At 37.1% G+C, this 15,320-nt stretch overlaps 1 protein-coding gene across 3 annotated transcripts in view; it reads left to right on the forward strand.

Annotated features, from left to right (window-relative positions):
* The window catches only part of PLCL1 (phospholipase C like 1 (inactive)), a 336,573-nt gene that overhangs the window by 245,884 nt on the left and 75,369 nt on the right, over positions 1-15,320 (forward strand). For all 3 annotated transcript variants that reach the window (XM_078071152.1, XM_078071154.1, XM_078071153.1), the window contains exon 2: positions 12,436-14,910. In XM_078071152.1, the coding sequence (XP_077927278.1) occupies positions 12,436-14,910 (2,475 nt within the window). The remainder of the gene's footprint in view (positions 1-12,435; positions 14,911-15,320) is intronic.

Consider the following 15,320-nt stretch of genomic DNA (forward strand, 5'->3'; position numbering starts at 1 on the left):
ATATACACATATATATATATACATATATATATATATACTCTGAAATCTTGTCCTTACCAAATATTGCACAAAAAACTATGAATTCCTAGAAGACCATTTTTTGAATTCTATTTTTGTTAATAAAACTTTATGCTATGAAGCAAGGCTGATTATATCTCTTATTTCCATTTACTCTAATATAACTCTAAATGATTTTCTTTTTAAGTTGAGATATAATTGATATATAACATTGTATTAGTTTTAGGTGTAAAACATAATGATTTGATATATGTGTATTTGTGAAATGATTACTAAAATAAGTTTATTTAACATCCTTCACCACACAGTTACAATATTTTTCTTGTGATGAGAACTTTTAAGATCTACTCTCCTAGCAACTTTCAAATTCTGAATGATTTTTTTATTTCTATAAATGTTTCTGAAACTCGACTCTACTAACACCCTATGATAACAAGTGGTAGAACTCTATAGTATTGAAATATACTTTTTACTTTTAAATATGCTTTATTCAAATTTAGGTCATTAGAGGAAATGCCAAAGTGACTAAAACCAGTGTCAATAATACATTGGTGTCTCATATTTGATGGTAAATATAACCCTTAAACATTGAAAAGTTACAGCGAAGGACAAACTCTTCTGTAAACTGGCTATTTAGCACCAAATGAAAAATAGAAAATTTTGTCAGGAACATTTTTGAAATAAACTCTGTTTAAGAATGTTCCATTCCTGTTGATAATTTGATTTTTCAGGTCAAGTAATTTAAGTAAATATGCAACATTAGTTGAATGAAAAAAATCATGCATGTATAATTATGCATTCAAAATTATGCCTAGATTTGAAGGCCTAACTCATTTTCAATTTCTGATGGATACCTTAATAAAGCATCGAGTTATGGGCTTATACCTATGAACTAATTAGGGCATTACGTTTAATCTCTACAATAATACACTGAAAGAGATGGATTAGATACAGGCATTGAAAGAATACGTTTACTTATTCTTCATTACAGAGACTTTCTTTAGGGACCATGTCATGCTGTTTTCCATAAAGAGCACCTCCCAGGAATCCTCACACCAAAAACAACAAAGTCTGTGCTGCTATAAGTTCAGCCAGATCCTCAGGCCCTGCTGTGTGGGGAGTCCCGCAAGAGAGGACAGAATCCTATCTCAGTCTCCAGGCCCACTTGGTTCTTGGCACCGATGAATTGTATTGTTTTTGAGTGTGAGGTGGACATCTGTCTTAGAGGGACATGTCATTCCTCGGAGGCTGTTGAATAATTGTTAGGTACCTTTTTTTGGTGTCCACTTCCCTTTGTTCATATTGGTGCTTCTAAGGCACAGTAATAAATTCTCCTGGGATTTATAATAAGCAAAACCATGTATTACATGCGACAGTCGGGGTTAGTTGAAAAAGGTCATGTTTTTGACTAGAAAAATGGGAGCGTTAATGCTCCTTGTAACTGTATACACAGTAGTGGATCATGAAGGATACAAGCGGAGATTAGTAACATTTAAGTGAGAAACAAGGCCTTTTCCATGAAAACTGTTGACACTGTAAAGGAACATCTGTGCTTGTGGACTTGAGGGGAAATAAGTTGAGAATGCAAAGTCTGTCAGTCAGTAAGTTTTCACAACAAACAACTGCAGGGTTTGTGCCCTAATGCTGTAAGGGAAAACAGAAATGGCAGCAATCAATGAAACTACAGAAGGAATTGAACATCTGGAGACATGGGCTTCCGAAGCCGTTATCTGTCCGGTTTCCCTATGGCTGGGTCTCCTCGCCTACATGGATGTAATTTCCGTACAGGTGAAAAAAAAAATCCAAACAAATGAAATAGTCTTTGATTTTACCTGTGACTGTTGATCTGCAGTGAACAGTCAGTAATTTTTATTAGGTTTTAATGGTTTTGCTTCTTGAATGAATCACAGAGATGAAGCATATAGAAAAAGGTACAGGGAGAGATAATTCTTCACCTTTACTGTTGTTGAATAAACATCATATAAGTAGGTTTGTTTCAGATCTTTAATAAATAACATTTTAAGTATATAAATCAGGATATGATATTCTTTAAATTGTGACGCAGAGAGGATATTTTGGTGTTATTTACTATTACTCTTACCATTTTTTTGAGTCAATTTCTTCCCAGTTTTTGTTAAAAATTTCAAACCAAAGCCTTGTTAGTTTGAGACAAACATTATTGTCTAGAGGAGGATAAAGAAACCTTTGTCTCAAAAATGAAAATCATAGAATGTGACTGCTTAATCTTGATTTTGCAATTCCAGTTATTTTAGCAGGCATTGTAAAATCATTAATCTACTGAAAATCCAGTACTATTCTGGTGAGTAAAATGCTTTGCAGTCTATTAGCAGTTACAGTGACCCTCCCCCTTATCCACAGGAGATATGTTCAAGGACCCCCAGTGGATGCCTGAAACCACAGATCGTACTGAATCTTATAGATAACTACGTTTTTTCCTATACACACATACCAATAATAAAGTTTAGTTTATACATTAGGTACAGTAAGAGATTAGTAATAATAACTAATAAAAAACAATTGTAACAACATAGTGTAATGAAAGCTATGTGAATGTGGTCTCTTAAAATATCGTATTGTGCTGTACTCACCCCTCTTCTTCCTGTGATGATTGTGCAATAATAAAATGCCCATATGATGAGATGAAGCGAGGTGAATGATGGAGGCACGGTGACATGGTTGTTAGGTTACTATTGACCTTCTGACAGTATGTCAGAAGGAAGATCATTTACTTTTTTGCCGTGCTTAACTGAAAAGTAAAACTGCAGATAAGGGGGACACCTTACTAGGGAGCATGGCAACAGGATCTTGGTGTCACTAAGCCCGCTGATGCCATCTTCTGGGTTCCTGCAGCAAACTTTTACAAACCACACTGTTAGTGACAAGGTCTTTCTAGCACATCTAGGAATAACGGAGTTCTAGGTAGAGCTGTGTAATTTAAGATTTATTTTCCATGACATAAAATTATATGGAGGCTCCATGTGGAAGTTGTATTCATTTTCTTGTCAAATGGCAATGCTTTTAACATTATTTTTCTGAAGACCAGCTTTATAGATTTTGGACATTTCTTCGTTGCTTAGTTTGCGCCTTGTCTGTTTTTCATTATCTCAGTAAAGGCTCTAGTGTTAAAGATATAATAACTATATATAATTGATATAGTACTTCTTTTTCATATTGCCCTTATCAGCTTCTGTTCCCCTTTGTGGTCTTGGTTATCCAACATTCTTAATGTTATGTAAAGCTGCTTATTTATTTATTAAATGTTTGTGGATTTTATTTATTTTTTTATTTAGTAATCTTTACATCCAACGTGGGGCTCAAACTCACAATCCTGAGATCAGAGTCACATGCTCTACTGATGAACTAGCCAGGCACCCCTGTTTTTATCTATTTAGAAGCATTTGTTATATGCTTTTCTCGAATTATCAAATTTGATAATTTTTGTCATTGTTTTCCTAACTTTATCATTTATAAAAACCTGTATATTAAAAGAGTGATGGAGACAAAGCATTTATTCCAGGCAACATTAGTTTTGGGATTAATGATTATTCAAAGAACCAGTCACTAGGAGAGTGCCATAGTAGGTACTTGATCTTTGTATAATCAAATGCTCTATTTTGAAATAATATCTTGGACATGCATAATAAGACTCATACTTGCAGAAAGCCCTGGATAGAAACCATGTAGTGAAAGAGCTTGAGATAATAATTTTTATTGAGTCATTTCTATCGAGTTCTGAGTGAATGATTGCAGTGAGATTTAGCACAAAGGCACCTTCCTCTGCTCAGCAAAACAAATCAGTGGTACTAAGAACCTACCCTGAAATGGACTTTCTACACTCTATGCCCATGTTTGCCTGTAGAATATCAGTTATTTTTGCTTTCAAATGAGAAGAGTCATATAAGAGAAGATGTTATTTCTTTTTTTAAGAGAAGATGTCATTTTAGAGAATATTTAGATTGTCACTGGCTTCCTAAAGTTCAACTAGTTTTCTATCTCTGCCACAGTGTATACATATCGGAGTAGGTTTCCTAAAGAAGATAGCTTTAGATCCATTTTATTAAATGGATCACCTTTTATAAATGAGATGCATGTTAAATACAGACATAAAACCTAATTTGTCAAGAGATATGTGCATGCATACCGTTAGCGTTGTCTTTAATTGATTCTTTAGTTGAATTATAAGGTGTTGTAGGGAATGAATGTTTTCCTTATGGATAATAAAATAGCTATTCAGCTTCTTACCAGCTAGGCTTAGGGAGCCGCCAGGGAGAGCCAATGGTACACAAAGCTTGGGTCAGGCTCCACCCACTTCTCAGCAGTGATATCAGGACCTCTACCCCCACTGTGCCACATAGTGACTTTAGGTGGGTCACGTGGTATTAATCATAAGAAGTCATGTCACCTGTTGGTGACTTTACATTACGTAATTTGAGTTTACTACGAGAAAATAACTTTGGAAATTTTAACGGTATAATTCTACAGTTGCAACCTTCCCTTACCTGACACTTGATGGCAACAGGTATAGTGAGGATACAACCTCCCCACCTCCTTGAGTTCTGTGTGAAGAGTTAGGCCTTGTATGTGGGGCGTGGGCTTTCTCTGGATGGCCTAACTGCCAAACATGGATGTGGATTCGGGCATTGGCACATTGAGCAGGATATATTAGATATATGTATATATTAGATATTATATGTATATATATTAGACCTAAATTTCCATTCCTTGAGCTATCACTATTCCAAGTTAAGAAAGCCAGCATTTTTGAGACTAGCCTTCTCCTGGATGATCACTCTTGGCCTCTGCCTGTTGTTCCAGTCTCCATTGGAGCCACTCTACCCCTCATTTATGCTAGAGTCATCCTGGCCTTCTTTCCCACCAAAGAACATTTATACCTGCTACTCCCTTTCCTTGAAACCCTTTGCTCTCACCCTCATCACTGTCCTCACCATCTTGAAGGCAAAGTAAGACATTCTCCCATGATGGGGTGCCTGGGTGGCTCAGTCAGTTTTGTATTTGCCTTCAGCTCAGGTCATCATCCCAGGGACCTGGGCTTGAGCCCCATGTTGGGCTCCCTGCTCAGTGGGGAGTCTGCTTCTCCCTCTTCCTCTGCCCGTCCCCCTGCTTGTGCTCTCTCTCTTTCTCTCCCTCTCTTGTTTTCTCTCAAATAAATAAATAAAATCTTAAAAAAAAAAAGACATTCTCTAATCAGAGTTACCAGCAGACATTTGAACAGCTAAATCCAGTAAGCCATCTTAACATCTTATTTTCTAGCACTCACTCCTTTAAGACTCCTTTAAGTCTATTCTTTGGCTTCTGTGAGGGGTCATGCTCCTTGTCCTCTTATTCCTCAAACTTTATATTTTAAGTCTTCTCCTCTGCCTAGTCTTTTCACCTAGATGGCCCATAGTCATCTAAAAATTCACCATGGCCCAAAGTAAACCCTGTTTCCCTCCCACTTCACTTCTCCTGATAGTCCATATCTCAGCAATATTTCCATTCACTTTTCACTCAAACCAAAAACCTAGGAGTCATCCTAGACCCAGTGAAAGACTTTTGATTTTACCTCCTACTTTTTTGATACCTCTCACCTCTCTCCATTCCTTTTGCTAGTAATCTACTTCAGGCATTCACCATCTCTTTCCTTTAATGTGTCAGTAGTCACCTACAGCACCATCTTCAGTGTTGTCCATCTAGTGCACATCCAGAGTGATCTCTCTGAGATAAAAATTAGACTCTATCAGTTTCTTCAAAACTCTACAATGTGCTAGTCCCTAGCATGGAGTAGGTATACTCATTATTGTTGGTTAAATGAATGAATGAAGAATGGAAACTGAGGCCTCTCAATAACGGAAGTTGGGACTCATTTGGATTCTAGATTATATTGTCCACAATCCTTGGAAGACTTCATCTATCAACCAAATCTTTTTCTCTGAATTTTGCTTGGAAGTTCATAAAACAAGAATGAATAGTATAGTGTTATAGTTCATAGGTTGTCTATAAGAGCAAGATAGAATCCCTATGCTGAAAATAAGATTTATGTGCCTGTATTTTTGCTTATCTTTTAATTATAATCTATTAAATTTTTATATAAAGACTTTCTTAAGAGAGCTCTTCAAAAATAAGTGTTTCCCGCCTCATACAAAAGAGAAAAGTGAATGTCACTTCAGTGCATCTGCATCTGTATAGCTGGATTTCTGCGTTATGAAGCAAGGGTTCCTTTTGATCAGTCTGACAACTGGTGTTTGGATTGCTATTTTTTAAGGTTTGTAAATTTGTTCTGTTTTAACAAAGAATCATTTTGAAGTGTTCACTTAAGGACAACTAGCCAAAAAAATGAAAAGAATATGTGATGATATAATTTGATGTTTATACATGTTCATCAGGTGAGAAGTACCTGATGAACATGTATAAACATCATGTTCTAGATATTAGATTCTAGATAATTATCTAGAACCTAATTATTCTAGATAATTAGAATCTATCTAATTAGATAGATTAGTGTCTATCTAATCTAAGTATTAGATAGATACTTTGCTATCTAAGTAGCAAACGTAGATAGGACATTTCCTTTACTCTTAAATTTGTATACAATGCTTTAGTTTCCTCTTTTTGTGTGTGGTAAAATTTATATAACATAAGATTTACCACTTCAACCATTTTTAAATGTACAGCCCTGTGGCATTAGGTACATTCATATTAGTGTGTTGCTTTAGTATACTTTTCTCTATAATTATTTTTATATAATTTTTAAATATATTTTTGTATAATTTTTCTCTAAAATTATTATATTGAAATAATTCAATAGTTTCATTATTGAGATCCAGAAATACTTGCATTGAATAAGCTGAGCTGCCTCTGCAGCTCATCAGTGTGTTACTGAAGAAAAATGATTTTATTTGTTGAGTGTTTGTTAAGGAACTTGCTGCGTACCCAGCCTTGTTGTGGTCAGAAAACAAATGCCAATGAGAACTTACAGAAACAGGTTTATCAATTTGGCTTATTTGAACTTTTTTTTTTTTTTAACAAAATAAAACATATTTGGGGAGCTATAAAGCTTTTACTGTTGTGTAAGAATCTCATTTATTTTATTTTATTTTATTTTTTAAAGATTTTATTTATTTATTTGAGAGAGAGAATGAGAGAGAGCACATGAGAGGTGGGAGGGTCAGAGGGAGAAGCAGGCTCCTTGCTGAGCAGGGAGCCCGATGCGGGACTCGATCCAGGGACTCCAGGATCATGACCTGAGCCGAAGGCAGTCGCTTAACCAGCTGAGCCACCAGGCGCCCCAGAATCTCATTTAATCATGATTGGTGTCCTAGTTCTAATACTAGATAAACAGCAATGCTATAGAAAATAATGAATTTTAAAAAAATGGAAAACAGCATTTGGCCATTTTCTCCTAGTATTTTGAGATTCTTTTTTTTTTTTTTTTTTAAAGATTTTATTTATTTGTCAGAGAGAGGGAGAGAGAGAAAGCAAGAGCTGGGATGCCTGGGTGGCTCATTGGTTAAGCATCTGCCTTTGGCTCAGGTCATGATCCCAGGGTCCTGGGATCTAGTCCCCCATCAGGCTCCTTGCTCAACTTCTCCCACTGCCTGTCATTCCCTCTGCTTGTGGTCTCTCTCTTTCTGAAAAATAAATAAATAAATAATATCTTTTAAAAAAAATAAATGGAAAGTCCTCATACTTTATGATAATCTCCTTATAATAATGACCTTATGACTATAGGAGTCAATTCAATTATCTAGTGAGCTGGAAGATGACAAGAGCACACCTGAACCGACAACAAACTTTGGTTTCTCTTGGAAAGTGCCAAAAGCACCTGTCTTTCCATTATATAGATAACTGCAGTGGATTTTCTCTCATTCCATCATCAGATATTTTTTTGTATTTATCAACAGGAAGATCTATTACCAACACTTCAATTTTTTTTTCATTTGGGGATATCTCCTGTCTGTTTACCTGAACAGTCCCCCTTCTCCACCACCAATCTGCCAAGATCTTCTTGAGAGAAACACAGATGTGGGGCTATGGGCTCGGCAAAGAGGCCATGGTGGTGATGAAGCTCAGGAGGAGATTTGGAGTTGTTCATCTTCCTTGTCCACTCAATACAATCCCACCCACCTTTCCCTCTCAGCTTTTCAGAGCTAATGCATAGCATGACCATTGAAAACAAACAGAGAAATATCGGAGTCCTGAAACTTTTCCAGCATATTTTGAATAGAAATAATCTTGACTCTAGTCAGTAGCAGACAAGCTAATTATTTGTTCACATGTGTTTTTGCCAGTTTTTGGCTCATTTGGGGGCTTGTAATAATTTTGGAGTTTGTCCTTCGTGAATTGAAACCTAAGAGTGTATCTTTTCTGCTGGTTCCATGTTTTAAGGCATTTTGGGATAAGTTTTGTAATCATGTGGGAATTAGAGGTCAAAACAGGAAATAAGCATTTTGGAGCAGGTCAATTCTTTCCTAGGCTAGATAGAAAACATTTATCTCTTGAAGGCTTATCTTACTAGGAGAGAAAGTCTTGATTTAAGGAGATACCACCACAGAGAAGAGAGGCTTGTAAGAGAAAGCTCTTCTGATAACAGTACTTTTGTTCTCGTGAACAGTGGTTCAAGTCAAGAGTGAAGCGTTAAGACTGTGAAGGTTGGTGTGGTACCAAACGTCGGGCACAGGAACTACATACATGCATTTACAGCAACACTAATTTCCCACTTAGGGTTTGTTAGCAACTATTAGAGGTTTTATAATTCTGTTGACTATAATCTTTCTTAGAAGATGATCTGATTTATATAAAAATAATTTTTGTTGTGCAAGGTCTCATTAGTTTAAAAGCCTAGTCAAATGGTAGCTTTAAAAGCTGAGTCACAGTCTAATTTACTATCACAATTCACAGTTTCCCTCTTTATTTTACTTGGTAGAGTAACCTTTTCTCAGCAGTGCCATTAGGTGCCTGCCTTCATGGTGTGGAAAAATACACATATACATCTGAGATTTTTGAGCATGTGGGTTGTGATGAATTTAAATGTGTTCTAATAGTGCAACTGCATATAAACAGCTGAAGATTTATACTTGTTTTTTAACTTAAGGATGAGGAAATTGACTACTATGGGATAATTAAAAATAACAACTCTCTGGAAAAGTAAGAGCTAAATTGTTAAATGCCAGGACATCAAGAAGCAATATTCTGTAATCTATACAGAATTCTTTTTTATTCTGTAAACAAATTGGGTAATATATATCTTTGTCACTTGAAGATCAGATATATATTTGAGTTAATGAATCATCCCACCAACATTCCATAACTAAAGCAAATTTTGTTTTCTTTTCATGGGCAAGGTTTTAGTCAATTGAATAATAAATCATCCTGCCTTTTCCTGAATCACAGGATAAGGAGGCTCTTATAGGCAGGATCACAATTAAATAAGGCCTTAGGGGAGACATTCTACCCTGTTTTAAAAGAATGCCAGTGAAGGAGACAGCCCAGACTACTTTGGTCATACTTCTCAGGGCTTAAAATAGCAATATCATGTGTCTGTTTTAAAATATTTTCTGTTTATCGCTGAAGATTTGTCTTAAATGCTCAGAGGTCAAGAATGAATCAACTTCTTGATAACCCCCAATATCCTGGTCAGGTCCTGCAGTGACCAGGTGTATGAAGAAATGTACTTCTTTCAAAAAGAGTAACCTTATAAGCACTTACAATTTACAAAGAATATTCACAAACACTTTTTCTTTTGAGTCTCTCAGCAACACTATTATATAAAAGAATTATTGATTCCTATTGAGAAGCAGAAATTAAGATTCAGAGAGGCTAAGTGACTTACCCAAGGTCATAGATCTACTGAACGGAATAATCACAGCTTGAGACTAGTTAGTTTTGCATAAGGACATTGCCTTTTGCATTCCACACTTTGCTGCCTCTTTGATATGCTTATAAAATCAGGCACCGTAAACATGCCTTAAGGTGTGTTTGGGAAATTTGTTCCTGGGAGAATTATCTGAGTTGATGATCTGGTTGCGAGCATTATTAACTTTAATCTATGGTCTGAACAGAAGGAAGTATAAAAAAATATCCAGTTTTAAGTGGCATTGGTCAGATGTTCAGTGTAAATGAATTAGGAGTGATCGACATAGCGGACGGTTTGGGACTAAGATGACATCTATTATCTTATGAATATAAGGACCAGACCTGTAATTTGAGAAAGACAATATGTGAGAAGGCCTAGATACACCCAAGAAGGAAATAGTCACAAGGAATAATTAACCTGCTTAAGGCACACTAATCTGAACAGAGAAGGTCTAATGCCCTGTCAACACTGTTGTTCAGCAAAGGGCGAAGTGGGCTGAGGACACAGGGATTCTTTGAGAGTAAGATCCAATGACACTTAAAGAGAGGGGGAAAAGGCGAGGTGCAAGTGTTCTCTGTGAAATTCTATGGCAGACAGCTTGGAAATGTAATTTACATTGGGAGAACATTAAAAGTTAGTGGAACCATTCAGATTTCTGTTTGGTTCTATGCTGTGGCTGCTAATAGCATTATACCGAAATGCGGGTATTGATTCTCATAAAGTTCATCCAAACTGTTTACCTTAGTCTGAAAATTTGCTCTAGTTAGAGTCATTTGTCTATTGTTAGCTCTCAGTCTGACTTTCAAGACACTTACATTCTTCAAAATAGTCTGAGGAAAAAAAGTGACTTTTAGTTAAGTTTTATTGCCAGTCCTTTTTAAAAAAAAATTTTTTTTTAATTAACATATAATATATTATTTGTTTCAGGGGTACAGGTCTGTGATTCATCAGTCTTACACAATTCACAGCACTCACCATAGCACATACCATCCCCAGTGTCCATCACCCAGCCACCCCATTCCTCCCACCCCCCTCCACTCCAGCAACCCTCAGTTTGTTTCCTGAGATTAAGAGTCTTTTATGGTTTGTCTCCCTCTCTGGTTTTGCCTTGTTTCATTTTTCCCTCCCTTCCCCTATGATCCTCTGCCTTGTTTCTCAAATTCCTTCTATCAGTGAGATCATATGATACTTGTCTTTCTCTGATTGACTTATTTTGCTTAGCATAATACCCTCTAGTTCCATCCACGTTGTTGCAAATGGCAAGATTTCGTTTTTTGATGGCTGTATAATATGCCATTGTATATATATACCACATCTTCTTTTTTTTTTTTTAAAGATTTTATTTATTTATTTGAGAGAGAGAGAATGAGAGACAGAGAGCACGAGAGGGAAGAGGGTCAGAGGGAGAAGCAGACCCCCCGCCGAGCAGGGAGCCCGATGTGGGACTCGATCCTAGGACTCCAGGATCATGACCTGAGCCGAAGGCAGTCGCTTAACCAACTGAGCCACCCAGGCGCCCTATACCACATCTTCTTTATCCATTCATCTGTTGATGGACATCTAGGCTCTTTCCATAGTTTCGCCATTGTGGACATTGCTGCTATAAACATTGGGGTGCACATGCCCCTTCGGATCACTACATTTGTATCTTTGGGGTAAATACCCAGTAGTGCAATTGCTGAGTTGTAGGGTAGCTCTATTTCAACTTTTTGAGGAACTTCCATACTGTTTTCCAGAGTGGCTGCACCAGCTTGCATTCCCACCAACAGTAGGAGGGTTCCCCTTTTTCCGCATCCTCCCTAACATCTGTCGTTTCCTGACTTGTTAATTTTAGCCATTCTGACTGGTGTGAGGTGGTATCTCATTGAGGTTTTGATTTGTATTTCCCTGATGCCAAGGGATTTAAGCACTTTTTCATGTGTCTGTTGGCCATTTGGATGTCTTCTTTGCAGAAATGTCTGTTCATGTCTTCTGCCCATTTCTGGATTGGATTATTTGTTCTTTGGGTGTTGATTTGATAAGTTCTTTATAGATTTTTAGATACTAGCCTTTTATCTGATATGTCGTTTGCAAATATCGTCTCCCATTCTGTCCGTTGTCTATTGCCAGTCCTTTTTGATGAAAAGCATATGAAGGCAAAAATCTTTTATTTGGACTAGTTTTAAGTTTAAAACTTAAACTGTTGCTTAGTATAAATGAGGAAAACTTTTTAAAGAAATCCAGCATTATTTCTTTCACATATCTGTAGGGATTTGAGCTAGGTTGTTAAAGTACCAACATGTAGAGGTTCTTAGGAAATCTGCTTTAATGAACAAATGAGTGATTTGTAGTTAACTTAATAGTTTATTTTATTTCAAAGAACACCAGGCATTTGAAAAATAAGTTTTTTCTTTTTCTGGAACAGTGAAAATGTGTATTTTAAGCTAGCTTCTAGGTCCAAATAATTATAATATCTGAGTGGAGTCTGAGGAGTTCATAGAGTGTTATTGAATTTGTCTTTTTTCTAAGGAAAATTGATTCATTATTTTCAAATTACTTTACAGGATCCTTCAAACCAAAAATGTGGTGGAAGAAAGAAAACAGTGTCTTTCAGCAGCATGCCATCGGAAAAGAAAATTAGCAGTGCGAGTGACTGCATCAGCTTCATGCAAGCTGGCTGCGAATTAAAGAAGGTCCGGCCAAATTCTCGTATTTATAACCGTTTTTTCACTCTGGACACAGACCTCCAAGCTCTTCGCTGGGAACCTTCCAAGAAAGACCTTGAGAAAGCTAAGCTTGACATTTCTGCTATAAAAGAGATCAGACTGGGGAAGAACACAGAAACATTTAGAAACAATGGCCTCGCTGACCAGATTTGTGAGGACTGTGCCTTTTCTATACTCCATGGGGAAAACTATGAGTCTCTGGACCTAGTTGCCAATTCAGCAGACGTAGCAAATATCTGGGTGTCAGGTTTACGGTACCTGGTTTCTCGAAGTAAGCAACCCCTTGACTTTATGGAGGGCAACCAGAACACACCAAGGTTCATGTGGTTGAAAACAGTGTTTGAAGCGGCAGATGTTGATGGGAATGGGATTATGTTGGAAGACACTTCTGTAGAGTTGATAAAACAACTCAACCCTACCTTGAAGGAATCCAAGATCAGGTTAAAGTTTAAAGAAATCCAGAAGAGCAAAGAAAAACTAACCACACGAGTGACAGAAGAGGAATTTTGTGAGGCTTTTTGTGAACTTTGCACCAGGCCGGAAGTATATTTCTTACTGGTCCAGATATCTAAGAACAAAGAATATTTGGATGCCAATGATCTCATGCTCTTTTTAGAAGCTGAGCAAGGAGTCACCCATATTACTGAGGATATGTGCTTAGACATTATTCGGAGATATGAACTTTCCGAAGAGGGTCGTCAAAAAGGGTTTCTTGCAATTGATGGCTTTACCCAGTATCTGTTGTCACCAGAATGTGACATTTTTGATCCTGAGCAAAAAAAGGTTGCCCAAGATATGACCCAGCCACTATCTCACTACTATATCAATGCTTCGCACAACACCTATCTCATAGAAGACCAGTTCAGGGGGCCGGCTGATATTAATGGGTACGTTAGAGCTTTGAAAATGGGCTGTCGAAGCATTGAACTTGATGTTAGTGATGGTTCAGACAATGAACCGATCCTTTGTAATCGAAATAATGTGACGACCCATCTTTCCTTTCGAAGTGTCATAGAGGTGATAAATAAATTTGCCTTCGTTGCTTCCGAATACCCACTCATTCTTTGCCTGGGAAATCACTGCTCCCTACCACAGCAAAAGATAATGGCTCAACAGATGAAAAAGATCTTTGGCGATAAGCTCTATACTGAGGCACCTTTGCCATCAGAAACCTACCTCCCATCACCAGAAAAATTGAAAAGAATGATTATTGTGAAAGGAAAGAAATTGCCTTCTGACCCAGATGTTTTGGAAGGAGAAGTAACAGATGAAGATGAAGAAGCGGAAATGTCTCGAAGGCTGTCGGTAGATTACAATGGCGAGCAGAAACAAATCCTCCTGTGTAGGGAACTCTCCGATTTGGTATCCATCTGCAAGTCTGTTCAGTATAGGGATTTTGAACTGTCTATGAAAAGCCAAAACTATTGGGAAATGTGTTCATTTAGCGAAACAGAGGCCAGCCGAATTGCAAATGAGTACCCAGAGGATTTTGTAAATTATAATAAGAGATTCTTATCAAGAATCTATCCAAGTGCCATGAGGATCGATTCCAGTAACTTGAATCCACAGGACTTTTGGAATTGTGGCTGTCAGATTGTGGCAATGAATTTTCAGACTCCAGGTCCAATGATGGACCTTCACACAGGCTGGTTTCTTCAAAATGGTGGCTGTGGTTATGTTCTAAGGCCATCCATCATGCGAGATGAAGTTTCTTACTTCAGTGCAAACACCAAGGGCATTGTACCTGGGGTGTCTCCTCTCGTTCTTCATATCAAGATCATCAGTGGTCAGAATTTTCCAAAGCCCAAAGGAGCTTGTGCCAAAGGAGATGTCATAGATCCCTATGTTTGTATAGAGATACATGGAATTCCAGCAGACTGTTCAGAACAAAGAACTAAAACTGTCCAACAGAACAGTGATAACCCTATTTTTGATGAAACTTTTGAGTTTCAAGTAAACCTACCTGAGCTGGCCATGATTCGTTTTGTCGTTCTGGATGATGACTACATTGGGGATGAGTTTATAGGACAATATACGATACCGTTTGAATGTTTGCAGCCTGGATATCGGCATGTTCCCCTGCGCTCTTTTGTGGGTGACATCATGGAGCATGTAACCCTTTTTGTCCACATAGCAATAACTAATCGAAGTGGAGGAGGAAAGGCACAGAAGCGCAGCCTGTCAGTGAGAATGGGGAAGAAAGTTCGAGAATACACCATGCTCAGGAATATCGGCCTTAAGACCATAGATGACATCTTTAAAATAGCAGTTCATCCCTTACGAGAAGCCATAGATATGAGAGAAAATATGCAGGTAGGAAAAATCCCAAGCTCTTCTTCCCTGCCCCTACTTCTTCCTACCTTTCCCTTACTGGTGAACACTGTGTTTTACTAGTGATCTGATTCCTCAAAAAATTATCAAAAAAGTTGTATAAACCCATGTACCACTGAATTAAGTGTTGTCTCTGATAAAGCAGATATATTTTATGTACCTAATTGTGAATGAATGCTGTGTTAAATTTGGCCTGAACTAAACCAGTTAATATAAATGTTTTATAGATCCATTAAATATCCCTGCCACATAACCAATATGGGGTTGTGTGTATGAAACAATGTAAACAAAATGGAATATAAAATATTATATGTATGTGCAATATATATTATATATACAGACAGACAATACTAATTACAAGTATATATGTTAAATATTTGCAGATATGAACA

The sequence above is a fragment of the Halichoerus grypus genome, chromosome 4, assembly GCF_964656455.1.
Source record: "Halichoerus grypus chromosome 4, mHalGry1.hap1.1, whole genome shotgun sequence".
Lineage (NCBI taxonomy): Eukaryota > Metazoa > Chordata > Mammalia > Carnivora > Phocidae > Halichoerus > Halichoerus grypus.